The sequence below is a fragment of the Gymnoscopelus braueri genome (genome assembly GCF_963280865.1).
Source record: "Gymnoscopelus braueri genome assembly, chromosome: 7".
Taxonomy (NCBI): domain Eukaryota; kingdom Metazoa; phylum Chordata; class Actinopteri; order Myctophiformes; family Myctophidae; genus Gymnoscopelus; species Gymnoscopelus braueri.
This window is the reverse complement of record NC_137608.1, coordinates 49,623,967-49,651,243: the sequence shown is the minus strand read 5'-3', so window position 1 is coordinate 49,651,243 and position 27,277 is coordinate 49,623,967. Positions and strand designations below refer to the sequence as shown.

The window sequence follows — 27,277 nt, the reverse complement described above, 5'->3', positions numbered from 1 at the left end:
GACAAACAGCAGCAGGGTGCAGATGTTTGTTGTGTGAAGCTTGTCAGAGAGCTTGTGTTGGAGCGCCTCAGTGCGGCTGCAGAGTTCATGTGCAACCTCTTCCAGAGAGAGATAGAGACACTAGAAACTCTGCTGGAGAAACAAAACAAACTGCTGGACATTGACTTTGATATGGACATCGATCTACACACTGCAGGTATGTGGGTCATTCCAGAATTGGAGGACATTTGGGCTTTCAAATTTTTGAAAAATTAACCTTCTATTTGACACATTTCTGTTATATATTCATCAATAATAGGTACTAAACTATCAAAAGCTTGATTGGCTCAGCTCAGGCATCAAAGATATTTTTTTTATTACATGTTTTATTTATTGTTTGCTATACCTGGCGCAACCCTGTTACCAACACTCAGGAACCTGCAAAAAGTGCATTAATGTATTTTTTAAATATAATTCCTTTACCGTTACGTTAAAGAAGTAACATTCTCTCCGAATAAACATTTGATTTCAGATATGAATTTATTTCAATTAGTTTAAGCAACTTTTGAAATCTATCTTGCACAACTTTTCAATTGTGGCATGTTTCACTTTACTAATTTAAGTATTAATTTTCAAATATTTGCTCTAACCCATTATGCATATAATTACTTAAACTCTTTAAAGGACAATAGGTCAAACCCTTATGCGTTGAGAAAGACATTTATGTTAATATTTGATTAAAATGTTAATGGTAACAGGGTTGAAATTACAGTAACAGGGTTGAATAGCTACATTAATTCTGATTAGATTATTTTCAACATGACAAATAAATGCTCAAGACCACATAATTAGTCTTTTAATAACTTTTAATAACAGAAAATGAAATATTATTTGAATAACTTTTAATATGTTTCACATGAGGATGGTTGGTAGGTAGTGTGGAAATGGAAAATGGACCAGGATGCAGCAGAGCTGTTCCAGAAAATCAGGGTTTTATTTTGCAAACAGGAGACCTTTTATACCTGATCACCAGCTAACTTGAGGGAAGACTCTAACTAAGTAGTTCCACTTAGACACAGGTGGCATTGATCACACCTCAATTAGACCTAACCTGTCAAGCCTATTAAGTTAAAGGACATATACATTTACCATAACCATGTGTACAATGCAGACAATAACACATACTGTGTTAATGTTAATAAATTAACAAAGTATTTCCTTCTGTGAAATTAATAATACAACCAGAAAATCAATATAACCAGGAAATCACATGACAACTTAAGGGGGATGAACACTCCTTCTTAAATGGTTATGTCCAGGAATTTAAGTCTGTAGACAAAGAATAGTGAAAGTGAATAGTGAAAACATGAGCAAGAGGAATCCGAACCTTCCCCTTGCAAACATTACACAATCAATGACCTCATACCTGAATATGAATGTGATTACATGTTTGAAATTTTGGGACTGGAGAAATGAGCCTCCATGATATTTTTCACCCCTTCTCCCTTTGGCTCACACATAACCTTGAAAAATAATAAGGTTTTTCTTACCAAAAAAATGCTTAATAGTGAACTGGTATGGTTGGAGGGCTATAGACTATGCCTGGAGGATGCAGGCATTCTGATGTTGCATCGAGCTAGTGCATCCACCTTAGGGCTCAGTGGTCAGTCAGCAGCTTGAACTCCCTCCCCAGCAAGTAGTAGCGTAGTAGTAGTAGTAGTAGAATGATGACCTCTCCAATCTCGTCCTTGGTACGACTGCTTGGACGCATCCATCACTTGTACAGCCCCTTCAGTCAGATCTCTCTGACAGTCTCCTCTGCTGGAACAATGGTGCTGCAGAACCTCTGTCGATAAGTCTCTTCAGTAGCATTGTATTTGTTTGGTACTGCTGTTTTGATAGCTTCATATGACTCTGACTGTTGTTGTTCATCCATGCCAGCATATGCTTCAAGGGCCCGTCTGGTCAATAAAGTGACAACCGGGGCAACCCATTTTCCCTGCCTCCACCCCCATGCACTCAAACCGCACAGAGAAGCTCTCAGCATCCTCACCTTCTCTGATGTCTGGGATTCTCAGTTCTGAAACATGAGAGGCTGGAGTTCGGTTAGGTGGATTATCAGGTCTCTGATCCATTGGCATGGGCTGTCGTGATGTCTCTGTGTCCATTGCACCAGAAGCTGTTTGGACTTGGTTACGGCCAGAATAAGATTTATTCAGTCACATAAAGTTCCTCATCTCTTCCATGAAGCTAGTATCAACAGGTGGTGCCATTGGAGTACTCACTGTAGCCTCTTTTGGTCGCACCACTGGTCCTTAATCACTTGGTTTGGCGGCTACCAGAGAACAGTCAGATGGATCGGGAACAGAGATGACAACCCCTTTAACTGGAGGCCCCAACTCCATGCTCCCCTCACGCCAAACACTTTCTTGACTCCCCAGTTCAACTGGGTTCAGCCTGGTAGCTCAGCCTCTTCCACGACCACCTGGCATCATGGTCTACTTCACAGTTGTCAAATTCATAAAGGCATACCATCCCACCACTGCCACCAAACAACTACAACTCATTTTGACTACATGGTTAAAATAAAATGAAGCAATATAGTCTGTAAAATTCAATAATGTTTAAAATACGTAGATTAACCTAAATTATAGTTTAGATTATGTAATGTTTTTAATTTAACCATAAATAATAGTGTTTTAATTCTATTAATGCAACCCTGTTAATGTTGTACAACCCTGTTACTCTAATCACAGTAACAGGGCTGCAAGTAACAGGATTGCAAATCTATGCTAATGTTAGCTTTTTCTCAGGAATAGAAGCTAGCTGTTTAGATAGCTGTTAGGATTTACCAAGAGGACAAACTCACATAAGTAAATAAGTACAGATTTTTTTGTCAAGTATTTATCTTATTCTGGAAATATGCATAACAGGGTTGCGTGAGGTAGGTTGAGACATTCAAGCAAGGCTGACAATGTTATAAAAATATGAATAATAGAAGAGAGGAGATACCTTTGCTCTACCCATGCTGTTAGGAAAGTGTTTGATGATGTCACTTCTAGTGTGTCATGTGACTCACACTTTTCTTCTTCTTTTACCATGCTAAAAAGGTTAAGGTAACAGGGTTGCATGCAAGTTGTGGGACACAGTTTCCTTGCATAATAATACTTATTTAAAATATTATGTTAATTAAAAAATATGTTTGCACATCTACAAGAGACATCTATGAACAAAATAATGCAAAAGAAAGTAGATTTAGATGTCATTTTAACAGTTTTATCTGAGATTCAATTTGGTCACCAAGGGGGTGGGACAAGAGAAAAGTAGCATTTTAGGGGTACTACAGACTTATTTGGTATTTTTTTTAAATATGTTCAAACATTTTTTTCTCCATGTTGATTTAGATTTGGTCTCAGGACAAGTCAAAGTTACACGACAACTGCATTATTTAGTATTTTGTAAATGGATTATTTGACATTTCTTGGGTGGGACGTAAAATGTCCTCCAATTCTGGAATGACCCTTGTCTGTTACACACACAACACCAAACTACACTCTACAGGTATGACGCAGCGTTTGCATGGTGATGTGTTGTTAGGTTGTAGATCAATATACCGGCCAGTAGGCTCTGTTTTGATAAACTCGTCCCACACTGCAGTGATCATTTCAATCCCCCCCCCCCACACACACACACACACACACACACACACACACACACACACACACACACACACACACACACACACACACACACACACACAGTTAAGGAATCCGATTAATGTAAATCTGTCTGCACGATGGAGAAGCTTAATCCATGTGGTCAAATCGATATACACACTGCAGGTATGTCTGTTACACACACAACATCAAAACTACACACTGCAGGTATGTCTGTTACACACACAACATCAAAACTACACACTAGCGTTTGCATGGTGAGGTGTTGTTAGGTTGTAGATCTGTTTTAAGAATCATTGCTTGTAGATCAATAGACCAGCCAGTAGGCTCCGTTTTGATGACTGAAGCTGCGTTTTCACTACAGTGGGCGTAGCAGTATGTTACCTGCAAAATATTTGGTATAACTTACTGGAATGGCAATGGGAGAGACCATTTTCACATGCTCTCCACCACAGCAAATGTTTCTGGTATTGCCTGATAAGCGAACGTTTTAATTTGTTTATTTTCTAACGTCAGTGGTGGAAAGTAACTAAGTACATTTACTTAAAGACGGGGTGCCGTGATTTTCAGTGATTTTTTTCCCCCCCTAAAACATAATCATCAGGTATTATGGTTATACTAGGAGGAGAATTTTTTTCAAAAACGTGTACAGAAAGTGTTAAAATTATGTTTTTATGTGGGCACGCCTCCAGTTCATTAAGTATACCTGGTTCCCACCTTAGCACCACCCACCTGTCCTAGTCCCTCCTCCTCCTCATGCCCACACCTGTTGTGTTATGATAATGAGGGGGAGGGTATATTTTTACTGTGTCAATAAATGGCTGTTTTCTATTGGCACGTTTGACCCTCAAGGTTTCAGCCTCCAGGAAGAAACTCAAAATAGTCAGAGAAGACAGAAAACACCATAAAAACACCACCAGGGGGCTTAATGAAGTTCTATCAACTTCATAGACACATGAAAAACAGAAAAAGTGCTAAACCATGGCACCACCTCTTTAAGTACTGTACTTTAAGTAACATGTTTAGGTATTTGTATCTTACTTGAGTATTTCCATTTTCCAATACTTTTACTTCTACTCCACTACATCTCAGAGGCAAATATTGTACTTTTACTCCACTACAATTATTGAAAACTTTAGTTGTTCTTTCGTTTCTGACCCCTGACCTCACTGGACGGCCCGCCACTTTTCAAAATACACCTCTCCCGCTTAGCGGAGAGTGTGGCGGTGTAGAGGGGGTCTCGCCGAACGCGTGCGTACCTCAGAAGTGCTGGCACTAAGCACCGTCTCCTGTCCAGTGTCCAATTTGTATACACTATTGTTTGAAAACGGCCCTTTTCTGACCCCTGACCTCACTGGACGGCCCGCCACTTTTCAAAATACACCTCTCCCGCTTAGCGGAGAGTGTGGCGGTGTAGAGGGGGTCTCGCCGAACACGTGCGTACCTCAGAAGTGCTGGCACTAAGCACCGTCTCCTGTCCAGTGTCCAATTTGTATACACTATTGTTTGAAAACGGCCCTTTTCTGACCCCTGACCTCACTGGACGGCCCGCCACTTTTCAAAATACACCTCTCCCGCTTAGCGGAGAGTTTGGCGGTGTAGAGGGGGTCTCCCCGAATGCGTGCGTACCTCAGAAGTTCCGGCACTAAGCACCGTCTCCTGTCCAGTGTCCAATTTGTATAGGCATATGCACTCCTTTGAACAGCATTTATCCATTTAGATAAATTATTAATGTTTTAAATCCCTTATTGTTACACAGAAACATAATATGTGTTGTATAGAAACACAATATGTCGTTTAAATGCTTAATTTATAGTTTTAATGTACAAATTAACCGTTTTTCAATGGCTCCTTTTTGCTCTAGAGGGTACTCTGATTCTGAAGAGATCGTCACGGTGAATGGAATAGAGAAGTGTAGGGAGTCAGACTACATACTCCGGTACAGTAGGTGGCGGTATGCACCTAAAAGCAAACGGTTGCGACCCGCCATAAAACCAAAGAAGAAAGAAGAAGAAGAAGAGATCGTCCACCGGAAGTCTTATCGTTGCTCCGTTATCGTTAGCTCCGTTCCGGTAGCAAATATAACACATCCGGTTTTTCAGCTAGCAAATATAAGGTTTCCGGTTGCCTTCAAAGTAAGAGCATCACATTTAATGTTTTATGAAAGACATACATGCATTTCGAAAAAGACATTTATACAGTGGTGGAAAGTAACTAAGTACATGTAATCAATTACTGTACTATGCATTTTGAAAAATACACGTATACAGTGGTGGAAAGTAACTAAGTACTACTCCACTACATTTCAGAGGCAGATATTATACTAGTTACTTGTTACTTTGTATATTTTTGATTATAATTACAAGACCACTTCAGCCCTATTTAAACTTTGGAAATTTGAAAATAGCCGATCTACAAGCAAAAGATTTTTATATTTATACAAGACCACTTCAGCCCTATTTAAACTTTGGCAATTTGAAAATAGCCGATCTACAAGCAGTATTTTCAGAGTATTTCTACATTGCAGTATTGATACTTTTACTTAAGTAAAACATTTTAGTACTTTTTCCACCACTGCATTGATGGATGTATTTATAAGAATTAGCCTACGCCCTAACAGGTCGTTATTGAAATTGGCCTTTGATCCACATTCAATGGGCACTTAGCACATTTTCCATACACCCATGTTTAACCACTGTGATTAGACTGTAAACAGGTTTCAGATTTAAATTGGAATGCCAAAGATGGTAATCCCCTTTCTATAAATAATAATAGTAGCTTGTACAGGTGTAACATGTGGGGGGTTTATAACATATTTAACAATACAATACAGTGTGTGTGTGTGTGTGTGTGTGTGTGTGTGTGTGTGTGTGTGTGTGTGTGTGTGTGTGTGTGTGTGTGTGTGTGTGTGTGTGTGTGTGTGGGGGTGGGTGGGTGGGGACATACGCACGCGTGCGGGGACACCTCCCCTACAACGCCACACTCTCGGATAAGCCCGAGAGGTGTAAAAAAAAGTTTGGCGGACCGTCCAGTGAGGTCAGAGGTCAGAAAAGTGCCGTTTTCAGACAACAGTGGACACTGGACAGGCGCCGGCGGACACTGCCGACACTTCTGACATACGCACGCGTGCGGGGACACCTCCCCTACAACGCCACACCCTCGGATAAGCCCGAGAGTTGTAAAAAAAAGTTTGGCGGACCGTCCAGTGAGGTCAGAGGTCAGAAAAGTGCCAATTCCACCAATTGCGTGATCATCTGGGAGGACACTGATGTCATCACATCAAAAACTCTGTAACTGTTGGCTTACAAAAGTGCTGGGACAATATGTGCATTTTTTTCAACACTCGAAAGGAAGAGCTCATGGTACTCATTGTTCATCTTATCACTCAGCCACCCGTTATTCTCCACAGCTGGCTTTGGAATGGATCTCACTTTTGTATCCCTTGTCTGCTTGTGTTGTTTGCATCTGTCTGTGCATTTATGTTTTTGTTCGACCTGCTGAAGGTTGATTAGTTTCACACTATTAGTTTTCTCGTATGACACGACAGAGAAACTAGCTGTGGTCAGTATTTTTAGCATCAGCTCAAAGGTATAGCCTGCTGTGTCATTGGATGCATTTGTCATGATATGCCATTGCTGGTCTTTACAGGTGTACAATGACACATATGGTGACTTGTCAAAAAATGCACAAATGCTGCACAGCATAATCATTTTGGTGGTACAGACAGGAGAGAGTGAACGTTTTGAGCAGAACATTTTTGCAACTGTGTCCAAGATGCCTTTTTGTGACACTTCAAGTGGCTGCACTATGAGTTGTGACATGTTCTTTCTAGATGGTACGGCCTGGTCACCACATTGAGTACAAATTTGGTACATTTTTGGAAAGCAGATGTCTGTTTTAGAAATGTTAGTATTGGTAATGGTATGGCTTCACACATATTGTGATTTGGTCTTTCATTGCAAAAAAACACATCCACATCATGGCCAATATCTTCCAAATTGTCCTCTATTGTGATGCCAGCATTAAGTGGTGCATCATTACATTTCACATAGAAATAAATGTACCCATGTGGTTTCGCCACTTGCAATGCATTTGCTGGTTGGAGTACCACACGCCAAGCACCGTCTCCTGTCCAGTGTCCAATTTGTATACACTATTGTCTGAAAAGGGACCTTTTCTGACCCCTGACCTCACTGGACGGCCCGCCACTTTTCCAAATACAGCTCTCCCGCTTAGCGGAGAGTGTGGCGGTGTAGAGGGGCTCTCCCCGAACGCGTGCGTACCTCCGAAGTTCCGGCGCCAAGCACCGTCTCCTGTCCAGTGTCCAATTTGTATACACTATTGTCTGAAAACGGACCTTTTCTGACCCCTGACCTCACTGGACGGCCCGCCACTTTTCCAAATACAGCTCTCCCGCTTAGCGGAGAGTGTGGCTGTGTAGAGGGGGTTTCCCCGAACGCGTGCGTACCTCCGAAGTTCCGGCGCCAAGCACCGTCTCCTGTCCAGTGTCCAATTTGTATACACTATTGTCTGAAAAGGGACCTTTTCTGACCCCTGACCTCACTGGACGGCCCGCCACTTTTCCAAATACAGCTCTCCCGCTTAGCGGAGAGTGTGGCGGTGTAGAGGGGCTCTCCCCGAACGCGTGCGTACCTCCGAAGTTCCGGCGCCAAGCACCGTCTCCTGTCCAGTGTCCAATTTGTATACACTATTGTCTGAAAACTGACCTTTTCTGACCCCTGACCTCACTGGACGGCCCGCCACTTTTCGAAATACAGCTCTCCCGCTTAGCGGAGAGTGTGGCGGTGTAGAGGGGCTCTCCCCGAACGCGTGCGTACCTCCGAAGTTCCGGCGCCAAGCACCGTCTCCTGTCCAGTGTCCAATTTGTATACACTATTGTCTGAAAAAGGACCTTTTCTGACCCCTGACCTCACTGGACGGCCCGCCACTTTTCCAAATACAGCTCTCCCGCTTAGCGGAGAGTGTGGCGGTGTAGAGGGGCTCTCCCCGAACGCGTGCGTACCTCCGAAGTTCCGGCGCCAAGCACCGTCTCCTGTCCAGTGTCCAATTTGTATACACTATTGTCTGAAAACGGACCTTTTCTGACCCCTGACCTCACTGGACGGCCCGCCACTTTTCCAAATACAGCTCTCCCGCTTAGCGGAGAGTGTGGCGGTGTAGAGGGGCTCTCCCCGAACGCGTGCGTACCTCCGAAGTTCCGGCGCCAAGCACCGTCTCCTGTCCAGTGTCCAATTTGTATACACTATTGTCTGAAAAGGGACCTTTTCTGACCCCTGACCTCACTGGACGGCCCGCCACTTTTCCAAATACAGCTCTCCCGCTTAGCGGAGAGTGTGGCAGTGTAGAGGGGCTCTCCCCGAACGCGTGCGTACCTCCGAAGTTCCGGCGCCAAGCACCGTCTCCTGTCCAGTGTCCAATTTGTAGACACTATTGTCTGAAAACGGCCCTTTTCTGACCATTTATCCATTTAGATAAATTATTAATGTTTAAAAAAACGTTTTTGTTACACAGAAACATAATATGTGTTGTGTAGAAACATAATATGTCGTTTAAATGCTTAATTTATAGTTTTAATGTGCAAATTAACCGTTTTTCAATGGCTCCTTTTTGCTCTAGAGTGTACTCTTATTCTGAAGAGATCGTCCACCGGAAGTCTTATATTTGCTCCGTTATATTTGCTGACGGAACACTGCTGTTATCGTTGCTGACGGAACACAGCTCTCCCAACCAATGTGCAGCCCCATAGTTCAGCACTATATATTACAACTCTATAATTATAACACTGTGGTCGCGGTGAAAAACTTCAAATGGAGTCTGTACGGCTGAAGATAAATGAACACATGACGTCGGTGGGAGAGGAGATATTGTGTGTTTTGGACAAACAGCAGCAGGGCGCAGATGTTTGTTGTGTGAAGCTTGTCAGAGCGCTTGTGTTGCAGCGCCTCAGTGCGGCTGCAGAGTTCATGTGCAACCTCTTCCAGAGAGAGATAGAGACACTAGAAACTCTGCTGGAGAAACAAAACAAACTGCTGGACATTGACTTTGATATGGACATCGATCTACACACTGCAGGTATGTCTGTTACACACACAACACCAAACTACACTCTACAGGTATGACGCAGCGTTTGCATGGTGATGTGTTGTTAGGTTGTAGATCAATAGACCGGCCAGTAGGCTCTGTTTTGATAAACTAAAAATACGCACACACACACACACACACACACACAAACACACACACACACACACACACACACACACACACACACACACACACACACACACACACACACACACACACACACACACACACACACACATGCTCCCCTCCACAGCAAAAGTTCTGGTGTTGCCTGATAAGCGACCGTTTTAATTTGTTTATTTTCTAACGGCAGTGGTGGAAAGTAACTAAGTACACTTACTTAAGTACTGTTCTTTAAGTAACATTTTTAGGTATTTATACTTTACTTGAGTATTTACAATTTCCAATACCTTTACTTCTACTCCACTACATCTCAGAGGCAAATATTGTACTTTTACTCCACTACAATTATTGAAAACTAGGGGTTACGTATGTAACCCCTAGTTATTATAGCGTATCTTCATAATATGCTTACTTATGGGACACATAAACGCCCCCTGGGGAGCCCCAGTCTGCAACCCTACCCATCCGCTCGCCCAAGGTCCCAGGTCTCGCCCCAGGCAAGACCATGGCCCTCAGGCGCCCTTGACCCCTTGGGTCAGGACGCGGAAAGGATCAAAAGTTAAGGCCCTGACAGACCAACCGGTCTGACTCGTACAACTAGAAAGGTCAGACCCCAGTCTACCCACTAGTAACAAGAGAACCAGGGCCTCCTCTTCCCCGGACCTAGCCTAGCCGGTCCAGGGGAGGCCTAAGAGGTAGCACAAGCAGGAAGAGAGGCATGCCCCCCAGGCATGCACAGTACTCCCCTGACTTGAGCTAGTCCATACAACCAAGGCCGTGCGTGACATTCCCAACGTCAACACGGCCAGGCTGAAGACCAAAAAGGTCAAGTTAATGACCTTTTTGGAAAGAACAAGCAGGAAGAAAAGCACGCCCCTAGGCTCGCTCATTACTCTCCTGGCTTGAACCTGCCGCCACACCCAAGACTGTGTGAGCCATTTCAGATGCCGCCACGTCAAGGCTATAAAAGGCTGCAAAGGTCGAAGGAGACGACCAGTTCGCCGCAGAGCATATCTCCTGCATCGACACCCCTCTGTAAAGGGCCCAAGATGCAGCAACACCCCGAGTAGAGTGGGCCCTCAGTCCCAACGGGACTACAGACCCACTACTCTCATAGGCCAACCGAATCGCTTCCACGATCCATTTGGACAGAGTCGGTCTAGCCACCGCCTTCCTCTGACCCCGGCCAAAGGAGACGAAAAGCTGAGACGACCCACGGCCGACCGCTGTCTTCTGACAGTAAAGCCTCAAGGCTCTCACTGGACAGAGACAGTGTAGTCGCTTATCCTCCGCCGACGTGAACGGCGGTGGATGGAAAGCCCCCAATACCACCGGGGCCCTAGCTACCATGCCGGTCTTAGACACAAACGCCAACACAAACTTGCCGTCGTCTGAGAACCACATGCAGTCCTGGCTCACTGAGAGCGCATGCATGTCACCGACACGTTTAGCTGTACACAGGGCCACCAGGAGCACCGTCTTGAGACTCACGATCCTCAGATCCACGGTTTCAAGAGGTTCAAAAGGGGGGCGGCACAGTGCCTCCAGCACCACTGCCAGGTCCCATGTCGGGAACAAAGGTCTGTTAACTGGCCTAGCCCGCTTAGCACCGGCCATAAACCGTTGCACCAGCGGGTGATGACCCACCGACTTGCCCTCGAACCCCTCGAAGCCCGCCTCTGGACAGCAGGTCCGCCCCGCTGTTCAGGAGGCCCGGCACATGGTTGGCGCGTAGCGAAGCCAGGCGCTGCATGCTCCAGAACGTCAGCTCGCATGCTAGTTTGTCCAACACAAGGGAACCCAAGCCTCCTTGTTTGTTGACATAACACATCGTTGTGGTGTTGTCCGTTCTGACCTGGACATGACACCCTACAATGCGGCTCTCGAAGTGCTTGAGAGCGAGGAAGACCGCCAGCAGCTCCAGGTAGTTGATGTGAGCCTCCCTCAGTGCGGAGTCCCACATCCCCCTGGCTGAATAGCCTTCGTGGACAGCCCTCCAACCTGAGGGGCTGACGTCCGTGGTAATCACCTTCCACGACACTACTGCGCCTATCTTGACCCCTTCGGACAAGAAGGTTGCTTGTGTCCATGGTTGCAGTCATGAAAGACTGTTGAGGACAGGGCTTCCCATTCGATTCGGGTAGCGATCTGCCTCGTTCTTTGACATGGGAAAAAATTAGCATTTGTGTATTTGGCAATACTTTTAATCCACACACATGAAGCGCATTTGGTACACACATTGGGGCAAGATGAGCGCCAGTTCTTTTCCCCAAGTGGGGAGCTGACCCCGCATGATGCCGGCCAAGTGGCCGTGACGGGGTAATCAGCTGAGGGCCCGGTGAAACCGGGAAAGGACTGTCACCTACCCTTCCCCCTTCAGCTAGACCCGCTATCCTTGCGTTGGGGCTTGGGCGAAGGGGGGGGTGGAGGAGCGCGCTTCTCGTCTTTGCGCCTGATGTCTCCTACTCCAAGAGAACCTTCTGGACGCTCCCAGGAGCTGGTTCTGGTGGAGGAGGATCTGGACGCACCTCGTTTACGTCCAGTGGTACGTGTCCCACCCGTGGCTCCCTGCTGACGCGGCCTAGCCACAGCAGGAACGGTGGGGGAGAGGAGGTCTGCGGCTGTCTCCTGCATCTGTTTCTCCGCCGCCTTGGTCTTGTTGATCAGGTCGGCGGCGGTGTCGAACAGATTGTCCGCTCTGAGTGGAAGGCCCAACAGACCCGTAGTCAGGATAGCCTTACATCCAGTAGCGAGGTCAAGCCATTTGACCCTCTCCAGGTCCGCGGTGAGGGCCATGGCCCGTCCACATCAGGCCCGTTGCAGGTACAGAGGATGGCGAGTTGGACCAGCCTCGCGAGCTCCTTCGCATCCCTGACCCACTCGGTGTGGACGTCCACCGCAGGCTTGCCTTCCTCCAGGGGCTTTTCCACCAGCTCTCCAAGTCTTACGGCGGCAGAGCCCTGGAGAAGCGACACTATATTCAACGCCTTTGTAGCCGAGCCCGAGGCCTTGTACAGAGTGTTCAGTGTCGCAGTGTTGGCCCTCTTGCCGTGATCAGCGAAAACAGGCTTCTCCCCCGCATCTATTTTCACTGAGCCCGGCTTCGCCTTCTCGATGGCGCTGGCCAGGGTCGAGTCCATGGGTGGGAGGCCGACGACCCCCAGGTCCGCCCCGGTAAGAATGTCCGCTACGAAGCCTAGCTTCTCCGGCTCTCTTCTCCCCGCCTCCCACGAGAACTGCACGGCTCCTCTGACACCACCGGCCTCGGGGAGCAGCTTGGACTCGACCTGTCGGGGGGGGAGGGGTGCCAGACCTTGGAACCCCTGGATGGGGACCCCGATGGACACTTTGGCCGGCTCCATGGGCTGCGCCAGGCCGCATCTGGCGATAGCCCTCTTTAGCACGGCCGAGACGGGCTCGTCGGTCTCCTTCGCCTTGCTAGGAGCCTCCGTCGCTTCATCCGTCTCCGCTGCAGGCCCAGGAGGACCTGGACTGGTCATCGTTACCTCCTGGGACTGTTGGTAGGAGGTGAGCTCCCCCTCCTCGTCCTCTTCTCCCCCAACGTGCAGTACGCTGTCTCCCTTGTAGTCCTCGCCGTCCGAACCAACGCTACCGTCCGGTGTAGGTGTGTCGCCCCAGGCGAGGAGGGAGGATAAAGATGAGTTGGTAACACGGGAGCGTAACTAATAATCGAAACTTTTACACGAAAGCGCCCATAGAGTGGCACCTCGCTTTGGGTTTTGTTGGAATTTGCTGGTTTCTCCGTTGTTTGCTGTTGCAGGCTCTAGCTCGTGCGCGTTCGCGTAAGCAGAGTGAAGGGAGAGGGAGTGCTCAAGTGACGCGAGGGTATTTATACCCCTTCCGGTTTACCGGTTTCGCGTAACATGGCCCTATCCAATAGGATATTGTAACCGGGAGCCCATGTGCTGTGCTCTGTGCATCGCTAGGGGGTGATGATATCCCATAAGTACGCATATTATGAAGATACGCTATAATAACGTTAGTTACTTTACAGATATAAATGATGACATTATAAAACACACATTAACCACTGTAGGAGCCAAGTGTGCACTAAAAGTGGGTTATTGGTATGTGATTGATGAAGGCACCGCATTGGCACCTAGGTGGTGGGAGTGTCGCTGTGGGTGGCCTCAGTGTCTACAAAGTAGTGGCTCTCACCTGCTCACTCTAAGGCTGTTTTGACCATTGAGGTGGGGTGAGCTGGGAGAGCTATATTTTTGTTGACCGCATTTTTTGTATTATTGTTAATTGCTCACTGTTTAAGTTATTTGGTGCACATATTTATTACAGATGTATTTATTGTAAATTGTAATAATTTGGTGACACTGCACAGTAAACACTTTTAAAACTTGAGCATTTGTTTGGTACTGAGTTTTTACATTTTTAATGCGCGTCATACAGTTTTTAAATCTCCCAGGCTTAGCCTGCCGGCTGATTTGTCATTGGGACTATTATCAGCCGCAACAACCACTTTTGCCCTATTTTATACCTAGGCTATTTGAAAATAGCCGATCTACAAGCTCACAACGTGTCGCATCGCGACGTTGTGAGCTTGTAGATCTGCTACTTTTGGAACTTTAAGTATATTTTGATGCCAATACTTTTGTACTTTTACTCAAGTAAATTTTGAATTCTAGACTTTCTATATTGCAGTATTGGTAGGCTACTTTTACTTAAGTAAAACATCCAAGTACTTTTTCCACCACTGTCTAACGGTAGTACTTTAATATACTTACGCGAGAGGTGACTGTATAAGCACTTGAGACTGTAACTTTAACCCATCGAAAGAACAAAGGATAAGTGAACCGTTTTCTCTTTTCTTTTCTTTTCTTTTCTCTCTCTCTCCTCCAATCATTCATTATCACGGGGCAACAGGGGTTAACAGGTGGAGTTGGCAGATCTGTTTGTAGCCTCTAAATCTCAAGACATAGTATAGGCTATCTTGAATGTCAACTTAATTGATCGTTCTTTTTTTAAACGTACACTTAATAATTAACCAGCTATCAGGAGACTACAAGGGTGGTAAATGCAAATTTCCCATAGAAAGGAGGTATCATTCACTGCTGACACTTCCCTGTTTCTTAATGGAGTAGTTCACCCAAAAAAAATCGTATTTTCTATCAAGGCTACAGGCTCGCTCTCTTGTTGACACCAATGCTCGCTCGACCACGATGACCATTAGAACACTATCCCAGTAGTTTGATTTCTAACGTTTTCACTACAGGGAATATGTCATTCCGCCAGTATTTAACGGAAAAATTACTAGGATTCTTGCCGTAATGAGATAGATTAAAACATTTTTCACTGTACTTCCTGCAATTTGCCTATGTGAAAACGAACTACAAGCTTTTGATCTGCTATTTTTACTACCTTTTTATTTGAATTCTGAAAAGTAACAGTTTTGGACATAAGGTTTCCACCTGACAATATTAATTATATTCATATTATATCTACTTGTTTAAAATATGCAATAAAAAATACTGCTTGCTAGATGTTGTTCTTTCATTTTGAGATTAGATTCATAATTGTTAAAACAAACTTTCTGGTTAAAATTCTGGTTAATAATATGAATACATTTAGTCTGTTCCCTTTTATACATTTTGTATTCATAAATATTCTATATATATATATATATTATATATTCTATATAGTCTATATAGTCTAGTCCTTATTCATGTCACATCAAAGTCATTATTATTTAAGTTCTTATTAAGTTCTTATTCATGTTACACCATGTCCTTATCATTAAAGTGCGTATTGTATTCCTTCATTCCAGATCAGTGTGTGGAGTCCAGTCTGCAGGTGAAGATCAGTTCTCCAGCCAGGACTGTTTCTATTAAACAGGAACCTGAAGACCACCTGGATCTTAGTAAGTTTCAAGCACTCTCTCTATTTATTTTATTGGTGAAACTGAGGGTGTAAAGATGAACCGATATGAATCAGTTATCGATTTAAGCATTAACAATGTGACTACATCAAATGTACGGACCCCTGCATCGATCTAAATGTACAAAGAGTCGGACAATGGTTCGGTTGTAAAAGTATTAATGGGTTCACTGAAGCTTTGCAGTTAATTCTACTTCAGTATTAACTAACCTGCTGCAGAAGACTCACTGATCTAACATTTACAAGTCATTACATAATAGGGACCGCCTCTCATTCGCCTCTCTTTCAGCTCGCCTCGCATTCATCTTTTATGACAGCAATGTGAACAAACAACGGCCTCACTATTTACAGCACAGAGCGCAGTCAGCGCACTGTCAAATCTAAAGTTTGGAAGATGTGGGGGAAGAGTAATCTGTTGATAATTCTTCCAGCCACAGCTATGCAAGGTCTAATATCTGATAGTATACTTGTGTGTTGGTGTTGTGCATCAAGCTGCTACAGCACAGGTACAAGATATCAAGTAGACACTGGACAGCGTTTCACCGTCAGTGTTGTATACAGGCACCCATGTTTTGTTGTTCTGAATGAAGCCAATGCGGAAGTAATGTGAAAACACTGCAGTTCTCTTAATGGCAGGTGGTGCTAATTCCCGCAATTTCCCCTCCAGCGGTTGCATAAAATAATTCATTCCATTGAAGTCAAGAATATACTGTAACTCTACTCTTGGATTTATTACTGGAAAACCTTTGTTTTCAATTGCTAGTTTCAAGTCTTCTTTCAAACAACATGATATCCATTTCTGTAAAGTATGCTCCCATTCAGTTCGAAATTTATTTTAAAGAAGGGTCGCTCGCTCCCTTTCCCAAGTAATACCATTAGATTCCTGGAACCGGAAATCCAAGATGGTGGATTTGAATTTGCTGAACTACAGGCTTCAAAACGGGTCTGTAGAAACCAATGGGTGACGCCATGCTCCCTTTGTCCATATTGTTTTTTACAGTTTGTGCTTGTATGTCAAGTCAAAGACAATAATAATGCACATCCTCCGTCTTTAATGCTGAGCCAAAGTGCAAGCAGGTTCATGAAGAAAAGAAGAGGGCCCGCAACTCACTTATAATGCTCCAGCTTCATTCACTGCAGCAAACAAAAGAACAACGTTCTGACTTTGTGGTCTTCTTCTTCCTAGAATGGTTGCTGCCAATAACACGTGTCTTTGATACATGAGGATTGACTCATGGTTTGGAAATGGATAATTTATTTACAGCTGAAGTTCTTCCAAATACCAAAGACATAAAACAGGAAACAAAGGAAAATAGAGCAATTCAAACAACTGAGCTTTCTTTTTTTGAAGTCTGTGTGCAGACTTTATTTTCTTTTGTTTAACTTTTGTTTGTCCTGCACTTGGGCACTGAAGTGGAGGAGAGGGAACACTGCTTGACATCATGAAGTTCAAACCTTTTCTAGAGTCTCATTGTATCTTTTTCCTAGACTTCCCGCACGTTCCTGTGTGTATAGAGGAGGTTTCACCTGAAGAGGAGTGGAGCTCCAGTCTGGCCCAGGAGGATCCACAACCTCCACAGATTAAAGAGGAAGAGAAGGAGCTACTTCAAAGACCAGAAGAGGCTGGTGGGTCAACGTTGACATTAATAGCAGTGAAAAGTGATGATGATGATGATGATGATGATTATGAAAACAGAGAGACAGAGCCTGACAGAGACGTCAGGGTGACCAGACGTCCTGGTTCGGCCGGGTTTGTCCTGTTTTCATGCTGCGTCCCGACAAATATCTCTAAAACACTAATGTCCCGTTTACTACAAATTTGTCCCGGTTTTCGCCAGAATCACCAGGGTCGGGTTTGAGGGGCTGAATATATGGTCACCCTAGCCACACCATTCCCATGTGAATCCTGAGATCTACATGATTCTCACTCTTTTATTATGGCGGTTGTGTTTCCTTTTTTTTTTTTTTTTTACATTTTTATCTCTATGTTAACCTTTTTTTTTATGAATGCCCTAATTCGTCATACTACAGTGTCTCACAAAAGTAGCCAATATAGCCAAGCTTTTGATCTGCTACTTTTTTAATTAGAATTCGGAAAAGTGACAGCTTTGGACGTAAGAGGTTTCCAACAGCAACAATATTATAACTACTTGTGGTATGTATTTTAGGATCATAAATCTGTTATCGAACTGATTGGCTGTTTCAAGTATGCAATTAAAAAATACTGTTTATAAAGTTTAATACAGTATGATACATACTTTTTTGGTTGTTTTTTACCCCCTTTTCTCCACAAAGCTGGATGCACCGCGGTGGATTCGAACCAACAACCTCCGCGGTGGTGGGCAGGCTCTTAACCACTGTGCCACCCCAGCGCCTTAAAATATTATAATGTAGCTCATCCATATTGCTCAGCACTAATGAAGTGACATACTGAGGAAAAGGCATCTGGCGTCACTGCCCAGTCTTTGACAAGAAAAAAAATTACCTCATGCATTCTTTTGTTGAACTTTTGTTTGTCCTGCACCTGGGCATTGATGTGGATGAAGCTTTTCATTTAACAGAGGGAACAGTGCATGAAATAATGTGAAGTTCAAACCTTTTATAGAGTCTCATTGTATCTTTTTCCTAGACATCTTACACACCCCTGTGTGTAAAGAGGAGGTTTCCCCTGAAGAGGAGTGGAGTTCCAGTCTGGTCCAGGAGGAATCAAAGTCTCCAAAACATGAGGGGTGGAGCCCCAGTCTGGTCCAGGAAGATCCACAACCTCCAAAGATTAAAGAGGAACAGGAGGAGCTACTCCAAAGACCAGAAAAGGCTGGTCGGTCAACGTTGACATTACTAGCAGTGAAAAGTGAAGATGATGATGAAAACAGAGAGACAGAGCCTGTAGCCAGCACCTCAACTGAACACATGAACACACACGCTGATGTAGGGGACTGTGGAACATCACAACCAACTAGTGATGACCAGCTCCTCTCTTCACACTGTTCTGAATCAGACACTGAAGACAGTGCTGACTGGGACACTAGGGGAGATCAGTCAGCTTTTAACACACTGAAATCACACAAGACACAAAATGTGGGAGGACAACGCAAACACATGAGGACTCATACAGGCGAAAAGCCCTTTGCTTGTCCAGTTTGTGGTAAAGGCTGTGCTCAAAAGAGTACTCTAAAAACACACATGACGACTCATACAGGCGAAAAGCCCTTTTCTTGTAAAGTATGTGGTAAAGGCTGTGTTAGCACAAGTCATCTAAAAACACACATGACGACTCATACAGGCGAAAAGCCCTTAGCTTGTCCAGTATGTGGTAAAGACTGTGCTCAAAAGAGTACTCTAAAAACACACATGATGACTCATACAGGCGAAAAGCCCTTTTCTTGTAAAGTATGTGGTAAAGACTGTGCTCAAAAGAGTAATCTAAAAAGACACATGAGGACTCATACAGGCGAAAAGCCCTTTTCTTGTAAAGTATGTGGTAAAGACTGTGCTCAAAAGAGTACTCTAAAAACACACATGATGACTCATACAGGCGAAAAGCCCTTTTCTTGTAAAGTATGTGGTAAAGACTGTGCTCAAAAGAGTAATCTAAAAAGACACATGAGGACTCATACAGGCGAAAAGCCCTTTTCTTGTAAAGTATGTGGTAAAGACTGTGCTCAAAAGAGTACTCTAAAAACACACATGATGACTCATACAGGCGAAAAGCCCTTTTCTTGTAAAGTATGTGGTAAAGGCTTTGCTCTAAAGGGTACTCTAAAATCACACATGAGGACTCATACAGGCGAAAAGCCCTTTGCTTGTCCAGTATGTGGTAAAGACTGTGCTCAAAAGAGTCATCTAAAAACACACATGACGACTCATACAGGCGAAAAGCCCTTTTCTTGTAAAGTATGTGGTAAAGACTGTGCTCAAAAGAGTACTCTAAAATCACACATGATGACTCATACAGGCGAAAAGCCCTTTTCTTGTAAAGTATGTGGTAAAGACTGTGCTCAAAAGAGTAATCTAAAATCACACATGAGGACTCATACAGGCGAAAAGCCCTTTGCTTGTCCAGTATGTGGTAAAGGCTGTGCTCAAAAGAGTAATCTAAAAACACACATGACGACTCATACAGGCGAAAAGCCCTTTTCTTGTAAAGTATGTGGTAAAGACTGTGCTCGAAAGGGTACTCTAAACACACACATGATGACTCATACAGGCGAAAGGCCCTTTTCTTGTACAGTATGTGGTAAAGGCTTTGCTCTAAAGGGTTCTCTAAAAACACACATGAGGACTCATACAGGCGAAAGGCCCTTTTCTTGTACAGTATGTGGTAAAGACTGTGCTCAAAAGAGTGATCTAAAAAAACACATGAGGACTCATACAGGCTAAAAGCCCTATTCTTGTACAATTTGTGGTAGAGGCTTTGCTGAAAAGGCTAATGTAAAAAAACACATGAGGACTCATACAGAAGTAAAGCCTTTAGTTTAAGTTAGTCACACAGACTTTACAGTATATATAATATATATGATGACTGAATGATATATAATCATTCAGTATAATCCAGGATGACAATGACAAGGATACTAAAGGTGAGGAATCACACAATCTGACTATTAGTCCGTGAGCCAGGACCCCAAAAATGGGGTCATCATTACCATCTGGGGTGATTAATTCTCATAGTGATTTTTGGGTAGGTATACACACCTAGAGCTAGGAAAAATGTGATAGCCTTGCATCGGTGGTAGCTATCTGTGTGTTATCACTCCTTTTATAACCACAAGCCAAAACACAGTTTTCAAAATCCGAATGAAGAATTCTACTTCAAACTGATGGTTCTCTCTTATTATTGACCCTCTCTCTCTCTGAAAAATGGTTGGGATAAAGCTCAGACTATATATTGTCCAGAAAGGTTGTTAAAATTTGCATATCTAGAATATTTTTCTATTACAGGCAGTGACAACATAGTGACTATATGTGACATAAGATGTACTTTGGTTTTAATGAAAGATGGAACACAAAGGGTTCCTTTGTAAATTACCTATAGATTTAAAACCATGTTTACATACATAGATTCTAAGGAAATGTATTATGAAATTCAATAAACAGAATATAGTGCAATGGGTAAGAAAATATCCAAAATGGCCACTAAACACACGGCTGGCAATTTTTTACTTTGAATCCGCTTGTCTTAGAATACCTCTGTTTAATACCTCTTTTTTAGGGTTTTCATATGTAGAATCCATTCCTGATGTTATTTTTTTAATATCAGGTCAATCATGTCAAAGGTCAGGTCAAGGTTAAAATTGACCTCTGGGAGAACAACAAATGGAAACAACTTGATGAACATTCATGGTTCACTATTCATGATTTTGTTTTGTGAAAAGTGTCATTAACATGTCACAAGAACTGGTATTCATAATAACATGAATGTAAAATGATATAATCTAATGTCAAATATGTATCTTTTGCAACTACATCTGTATTCTCCAACCCACATCCTGTTCTACCTCATCCTTACAAGTATCCTCCTTATTAACATCACTCCTCATCTGTAGCTTGAACATATCATCAGTAACCATCTTCACCAGAGCAGTTACAGTACATCAGTGATGTACTTGTCACTCTCTGTGCCCTAAATTGATATTGCACCATGTCACATAGCTCTGACGGTGGGGTCACCCTTAGCAATGACAGGAACAAGAATATCCTAGATCTCCTATCCAAATTTTGTGACATCAAACGACTTGTCAGGTGGGGTTTGGTGGTCTGCCACTTTCCACAACATCACTTGTAAATAAACAGGTTGGTCGGTGTTGGAGGAAGGGCCATTGACTTGTGGCACCCACCTCACCCAGCACATCAGGGTAGCCTGGGAAGTTCCCTGCCAGCAAAGTGTAGTGTGCTCTGATCTTGCCTTTGTCATACATATAAGACCCATCTATATATAAGATATATAGACCCATATATAAGTCCCATCCCAATGCTCCATCTATACTTTACACTGTAGGTCCACCTGATACACCCCAATACACAGCATACAACAGGACAAAAACATCAGTGTAATCACTGAGCATGTGTATCACACCCTTTCCAGATGGCTGCATCAGGGATATAGGAACTCATGGTGATGTCTGCCTCATCATGACTAAATGCAGTATCTATCGTCAGCACTGAAGGTGTACAACATGCTCAACGGCTTCTGCTTAATGTTCTTACTCTTCATGATGACATCTCATGTGGGTAAAGGACATTACTATTCACAACAGCATGGGGGCAAATTAGCCAAGGATGGGATTGAAGAGATGATCTTTCTGTGTGTGAGGAATCCTACACCCCAATATTTTATGACCAAGACACACCAGTGCTTCAACTCTCCCTCTGTTTCTGCACATTTTGGGGAAGGCTTCAGTCCACTCCACTCACATGCATCATGACAGCATCTTTCCTGATCGTTATGGCAGTCTGCTCCCCAGACTGGCCAGCAGAGACAGTGATCCAGAATCCATCATGGTGCCGACAGACAAGGTCTAGCTTAGCCTCTATGCTATGGCATGGAGCACATGCATCTTCAGCAGGCACTGGGTTAGATATCAAGCACACTGCACATGGCCAGCATGGAAGAAGTGCTTCAGTCATGTGCTTCATGAGAGAAAAGGTGAAGTTAATGTCAATGTGTCTCCCTGCGCATTCAAACTGGTGGATGTGAAGTGTAGGAAGAAGTTGTCTACCCACTGTCAGCCAGTAGGATGGAGATGTGCAGTGTCCAGGTAGGCTACTGCTGTATCTGTTCAAATGTCTTTGGCCAAGTTGATAGAAACCACTTCAGAGTGCTGCTGATACACTCAGGACTGACCACTGAACTTGCCTGTCATGTTCTGCAACCACATGCATTTCCACTTCCAGTGCTGAACCTTGCATCAGTTTTGCAATGCAGCTGAAGAATGACTGTATAACATGCATCCCACCGGGATGCACAATTACATTATAGAGCTTATATACCTGCAAGGTGTCAACAAACGGCTCCATGTCAATTGTGAGGTGAATAGGGCCTGCTGTACATGTCAACCAGTGACCATATCTGCTGCCTGCTTGGACACCTGGTTGGACGATAAGGTGCGAGAGAGACCTTGACCTGACCTTTAGCACATAGGCCAAAGACTGACCAGCAAGTCAAAATATAACATTAGAAATAGATTCTACACCTATGAATGCCCCCCCCCCCAGGTCCCCATATGAATCACGTCCACGAAGTTCACAGATTCCCTCACACAACTGCAATATTTTGTTGTTTAACATAATTTAGTACAATGGAACATCACCATGGGATGGACACCATCTTTGATTTGGCAATAAAAAATTAACTGATGGTAATTTCACTGATTCAGCCATATTTCTTGAACCCTAAGTCCTAGTTTTAGACACCAAAACCACCTTTCTAGGTTGAACAGTATCATAAAGCCATTTAAGCTCCTGGCAGTCATATTGGACGCCATCTTGAAAATGATGGCTTTACGAGAAATATAATTTCCTAGATTTTTTTGTATGTTCTTAAGCATGCCTAGACGTACCAGAACCAATTGAAAAACCTTTTGTATATTGTTTTTGGGGGGGGTTAATAGTATGTTTTCATATATTGACCCATGTAATTTTCGCCTAGTGTTATAACATAAAATGCATGATAGCACCCATAAAGCTACCATTGGTGCAAGGCTATCACATATTTTCTAACTCTAGACATGCATACCTTGACAAAAATCACTATGAGCATTAATCACCTCAGATGGTAATGACCAACCCCCCTGGCTCACGGACTATATGTCACATACCTGCCAACCTCAGACCACTAGATAAAAGGAGATTTTTCTTCTGGGGAGGAGGGGGGGGGGGGTCCTACTAACCACGCCCCCAAGCGGGTGGAGGTGGAGGACTGGAGTTTATCCAGACATAATATACATAAAGCGACAGCAAAAGAGTAAAATTCCCATTCTCGGCGCCATGTGGCGGCAGTGGCTCAGTGGTAGAGTGGCTGGATTGCAACCGCGAGGTTCCCAGTTCGATCCCGGGCTCCCCCAGAGTTAACGTCGAGGTGTCCTTGCTTAAGACACTGAACCCCTAATTGCCATCGATGTGCAAATGGGTAAAATCAAATACTATAATGGTGATTTGCATATCAAAAACCCAAATAACTACGCAAATGAACATGAATGGCCGTGGCTGCATATCAGTGGGGTGTGTTAGGGGAGGTCTTATATGGCCATTTGACACATGGGATGTCACTCAAAAAGGGTGAAATCCCCCAAAACAGGAGGGAAAAAAAATCACACCCAGTGTGAAGTGGGCGGTGTGGTCACAGTGGTCATCACAGTGATGGAAGAAGTGATGGAAGAAGTGATGGAAGAAGTGATGGAAGAAAGCATAACTTAAAAAAAACAAATGTATGTTTTTTTTAAAGTTATGGTTTCTTATATAGGGCTATGCACATGTGTCATGTGACACTAGCCAATCACAGTCCTGAATAGACTGTGATTGGCCAATCACGGTGCAGGGTTAGGGGGGTACATTTTTGGCCAATCACAGCGCAGGATTTGGTGTGCAAATATCCAAACCTCACGTATAGGGGGGGTTTCACCGCCCAAAAATGAAATGGAGGAAAAGGAGTTGTCTCCAGCAGAATCCAGGAGGGTTGGCAGGTAACCTCACTGAATAAAATAAACAGTTTTAGTTTTAGATTTTAGTTTTATCTTGTGTATGGATCTTATTTTCGATTTAACATGATGGAATTTCAAATGTTTTTTTTAATTATCTTGTATTCCCTCCAGCTCATAGGTTATTGGTTAAAAAATATATGAGCATCAGTGTCGGTCCACATTTGTCATGATTTTAAAAAGTAATAATATTCATTATTTGCATGCAATTATTATCATTTTCATTGATATGCATGCAATAATGGCGCAGTAAAGTGCTGACAAGCTGCTGGGTTTGTGTAGCTGTTCACTGTGTGTTGACATTTGTGTTTTTCGGATTGTTAAATTATCATAGTGCATATTTGATAGATGCCAGAGTCAGTTGACATCATAGTAAATAAAGCAATAGCCAGCACTCCGAAGTCCTTCTGGTACTTTTAATTCATAATCAGCACGGGCAACACAGCACACACGGACGCGTTTCGGCGTCAAGCCTTCTTCAGCGTGTCGAGTCGAGTTGACATCATCACTTTGATTTGATTACTTGTTTAAATTCTACATAGTTTCGTGTCTTTAGGTGTTTTTTAAACTCAAATAACCCTGTTAATATCTGGGGGGGGGGGGGGGGTATTGATAATGTTTGTGTTTGTGTTTGTTTTGTTTAATAAAGATTTCACCACTACAGATCCTCTATGTGTGCTTTATCATTAAATAAATCATTACATAAATAAAGATCAGAACATTTGTTGTACCCATAACTACTGAGAACATTACCAGAACAATCACTGCTTAATTTTACAGCCTGCATAATTTGTGCTTAAATTATTACTACAGGGTACTACATGATGGAAGTAAGTATTCCTTATATGTATGTATGCATACCGAGTTGTTGTTATTATTATTATTGTCTCCGCCAGGCCAAAGGCGTGGCCGAGACAATGTTTTTGCCCCCCTCCGTCCGTCCGTCCGTGAACAGCTAATCTCCGGCAACGTTGGCGCGAAACTAGAGGCCAGATTAAGAGCAGAACCAGTTGCCCAGTTTTTTCACATCGGCCTGTTATAGCACCACCAGCAGGCCGATTTTTGCAAACCCTTTTTTGTTAATATTACTCCTGAAGATTATGTCCAATCTCTATTAGTCATGTGTTGTGTGTGGCCATGACATCATCACTCATTCAATTGTGGCTGTGACTAACCCCCACTGTCTCTCCTCTCTCATCAGGCTGGCACACCTGCAGCAGATCCTCAATTGCTGCCGCCCCAAGAGAGCGCAACATCACGTGATCAACACGGATCTGTCCGATTTTTCATATTCCATCCCAGTGGCGTACCCACCATAGAAAATAAAGTAAAAGACTGAAAAACAGGCAGTGAAAAAAATTCCAAAGAGAATAGTGGCCGTCGGACCTCCTCGTCCATTCAGGGCAGGCAGCCAATCACTACCGTATCCATTAAGCAGAGCGACGTCGCCTGGTATAGTGATGCAAATGTGTGCCTTTATCTTCATGGGGTGCCAGGAGTGCCAGGTGTGGGGGTCTGGGCCATGCCATACCTGTACTCACTGGGCATCTGAGTCTGAGAGCAGCTTGAGCCATTAAACTACAACATGAACCGCATGAACCGCTGAATAATTGATTGATTTATTATACTTGCATATTGTTTTTATTAACGTTTTTCAGTTTTGTAGTCAGTGTAGTGTTGTTGTTAACTTGTTTCCCCCGACATTTTTCCCCGAGTACCGGGTCGGGGGGCGGGGGGTTAGAGAAAAAAATCTTGCCTGCCCTAAATGTAATTTCTGGGAACGCCACTGTTCCATCCTGATTGGGTGATTTTGTTAAAATCCTTTTTTTTTCTCTCCATAGAATTAAATCTATTAGTTGGATGAACTGTTGCACACTCAATGGTAAATATTGTTGTTTCTGTAGACCATAGTGATGCCCGGGCCGATCCGTTGCCCCGCAGGTCCCTTGGGTTGAACCGCAGGTCCCTTGGGTTGAACCGCAGGGCGGCCGATTTCAGACGCAAATCGCAATTATCGGGTCAACACGAAAAAAGAAAGAAAATAAAAAGCGTTCTGGCACCTTCTCTCTCACTCCCTCTCTCCTACTCTCCCGTCTCTCTCCTCCTGGAATCATGAGCTTGAGTTCAATGTGTTGCTTATTTGATCAATAATGCACAGCTGCCTCTAATGATATCCCCGCTGCAACTTTATTTATTTGAATGTCCTTTATGTTGTAGTAGTAGTAGGCCACTCACTATCTATCTACGTTATCGTTTAATGTTCTCTCATATAGCCTACACAATTATTAAGGACAGGAAGATATGAATTCTGATTTCTCTCTCTCTCTCTCTCTCTCTCTCTCTCTCACTCTCACTCTCACTCTCACTCTCACTCTCTCTCACTCTGTGTGTGTGTGGGGGTGTGTGTGTCTGAGAGAGGTATTAAAAGAGGCAATAACCCATGCAGTTCTTAATAATAATCATAATAATAGTCATTATTATTACAGTAGCTTAGTGTTTCTGGCCTGTGTTGCCATCTGTCTCTTGGAGTGTAACACAGGGAGTGAGATGAAAGTAAGAGAGAAAAGGAGCAAATATCAGACCAGTGTTATAACAATTGTAACTTTTGTATGAATAATTATTATTCAGTTTGTGGAGTTCTTTTCCCCAGTTTAATCCTAGTGTCGTATATTGGTCCATTGATCAGACAGGAAAAACACTATTCCATAACTATTCCAGTGCAAGAATAAGAAGCATCCAGTTTGAAAGAGGGTTTGTCCATAGAAATGTATTTATTTCCACAGACGTGACACC

General features: G+C 43.6%; 1 protein-coding gene across 1 annotated transcript in view; it reads left to right on the top strand.

The window, feature by feature from the left end:
- The window catches only part of LOC308089105 (uncharacterized protein), a gene marked incomplete at both ends in the record, with an annotated part of 44,470 nt that extends 18,723 nt beyond the window's left edge, over positions 1-25,747 (top strand). The window contains 5 exons of the mRNA XM_080433675.1: positions 9,617-9,749; positions 15,679-15,771; positions 17,277-17,414; positions 18,418-18,606; positions 25,686-25,747. Of these exons, the coding sequence (XP_080289801.1) occupies positions 9,617-9,749; positions 15,679-15,771; positions 17,277-17,414; positions 18,418-18,606; positions 25,686-25,747 (615 nt within the window). The remainder of the gene's footprint in view (positions 1-9,616; positions 9,750-15,678; positions 15,772-17,276; positions 17,415-18,417; positions 18,607-25,685) is intronic.
- Positions 25,748-27,277: the final 1,530 nt, after the last annotated feature.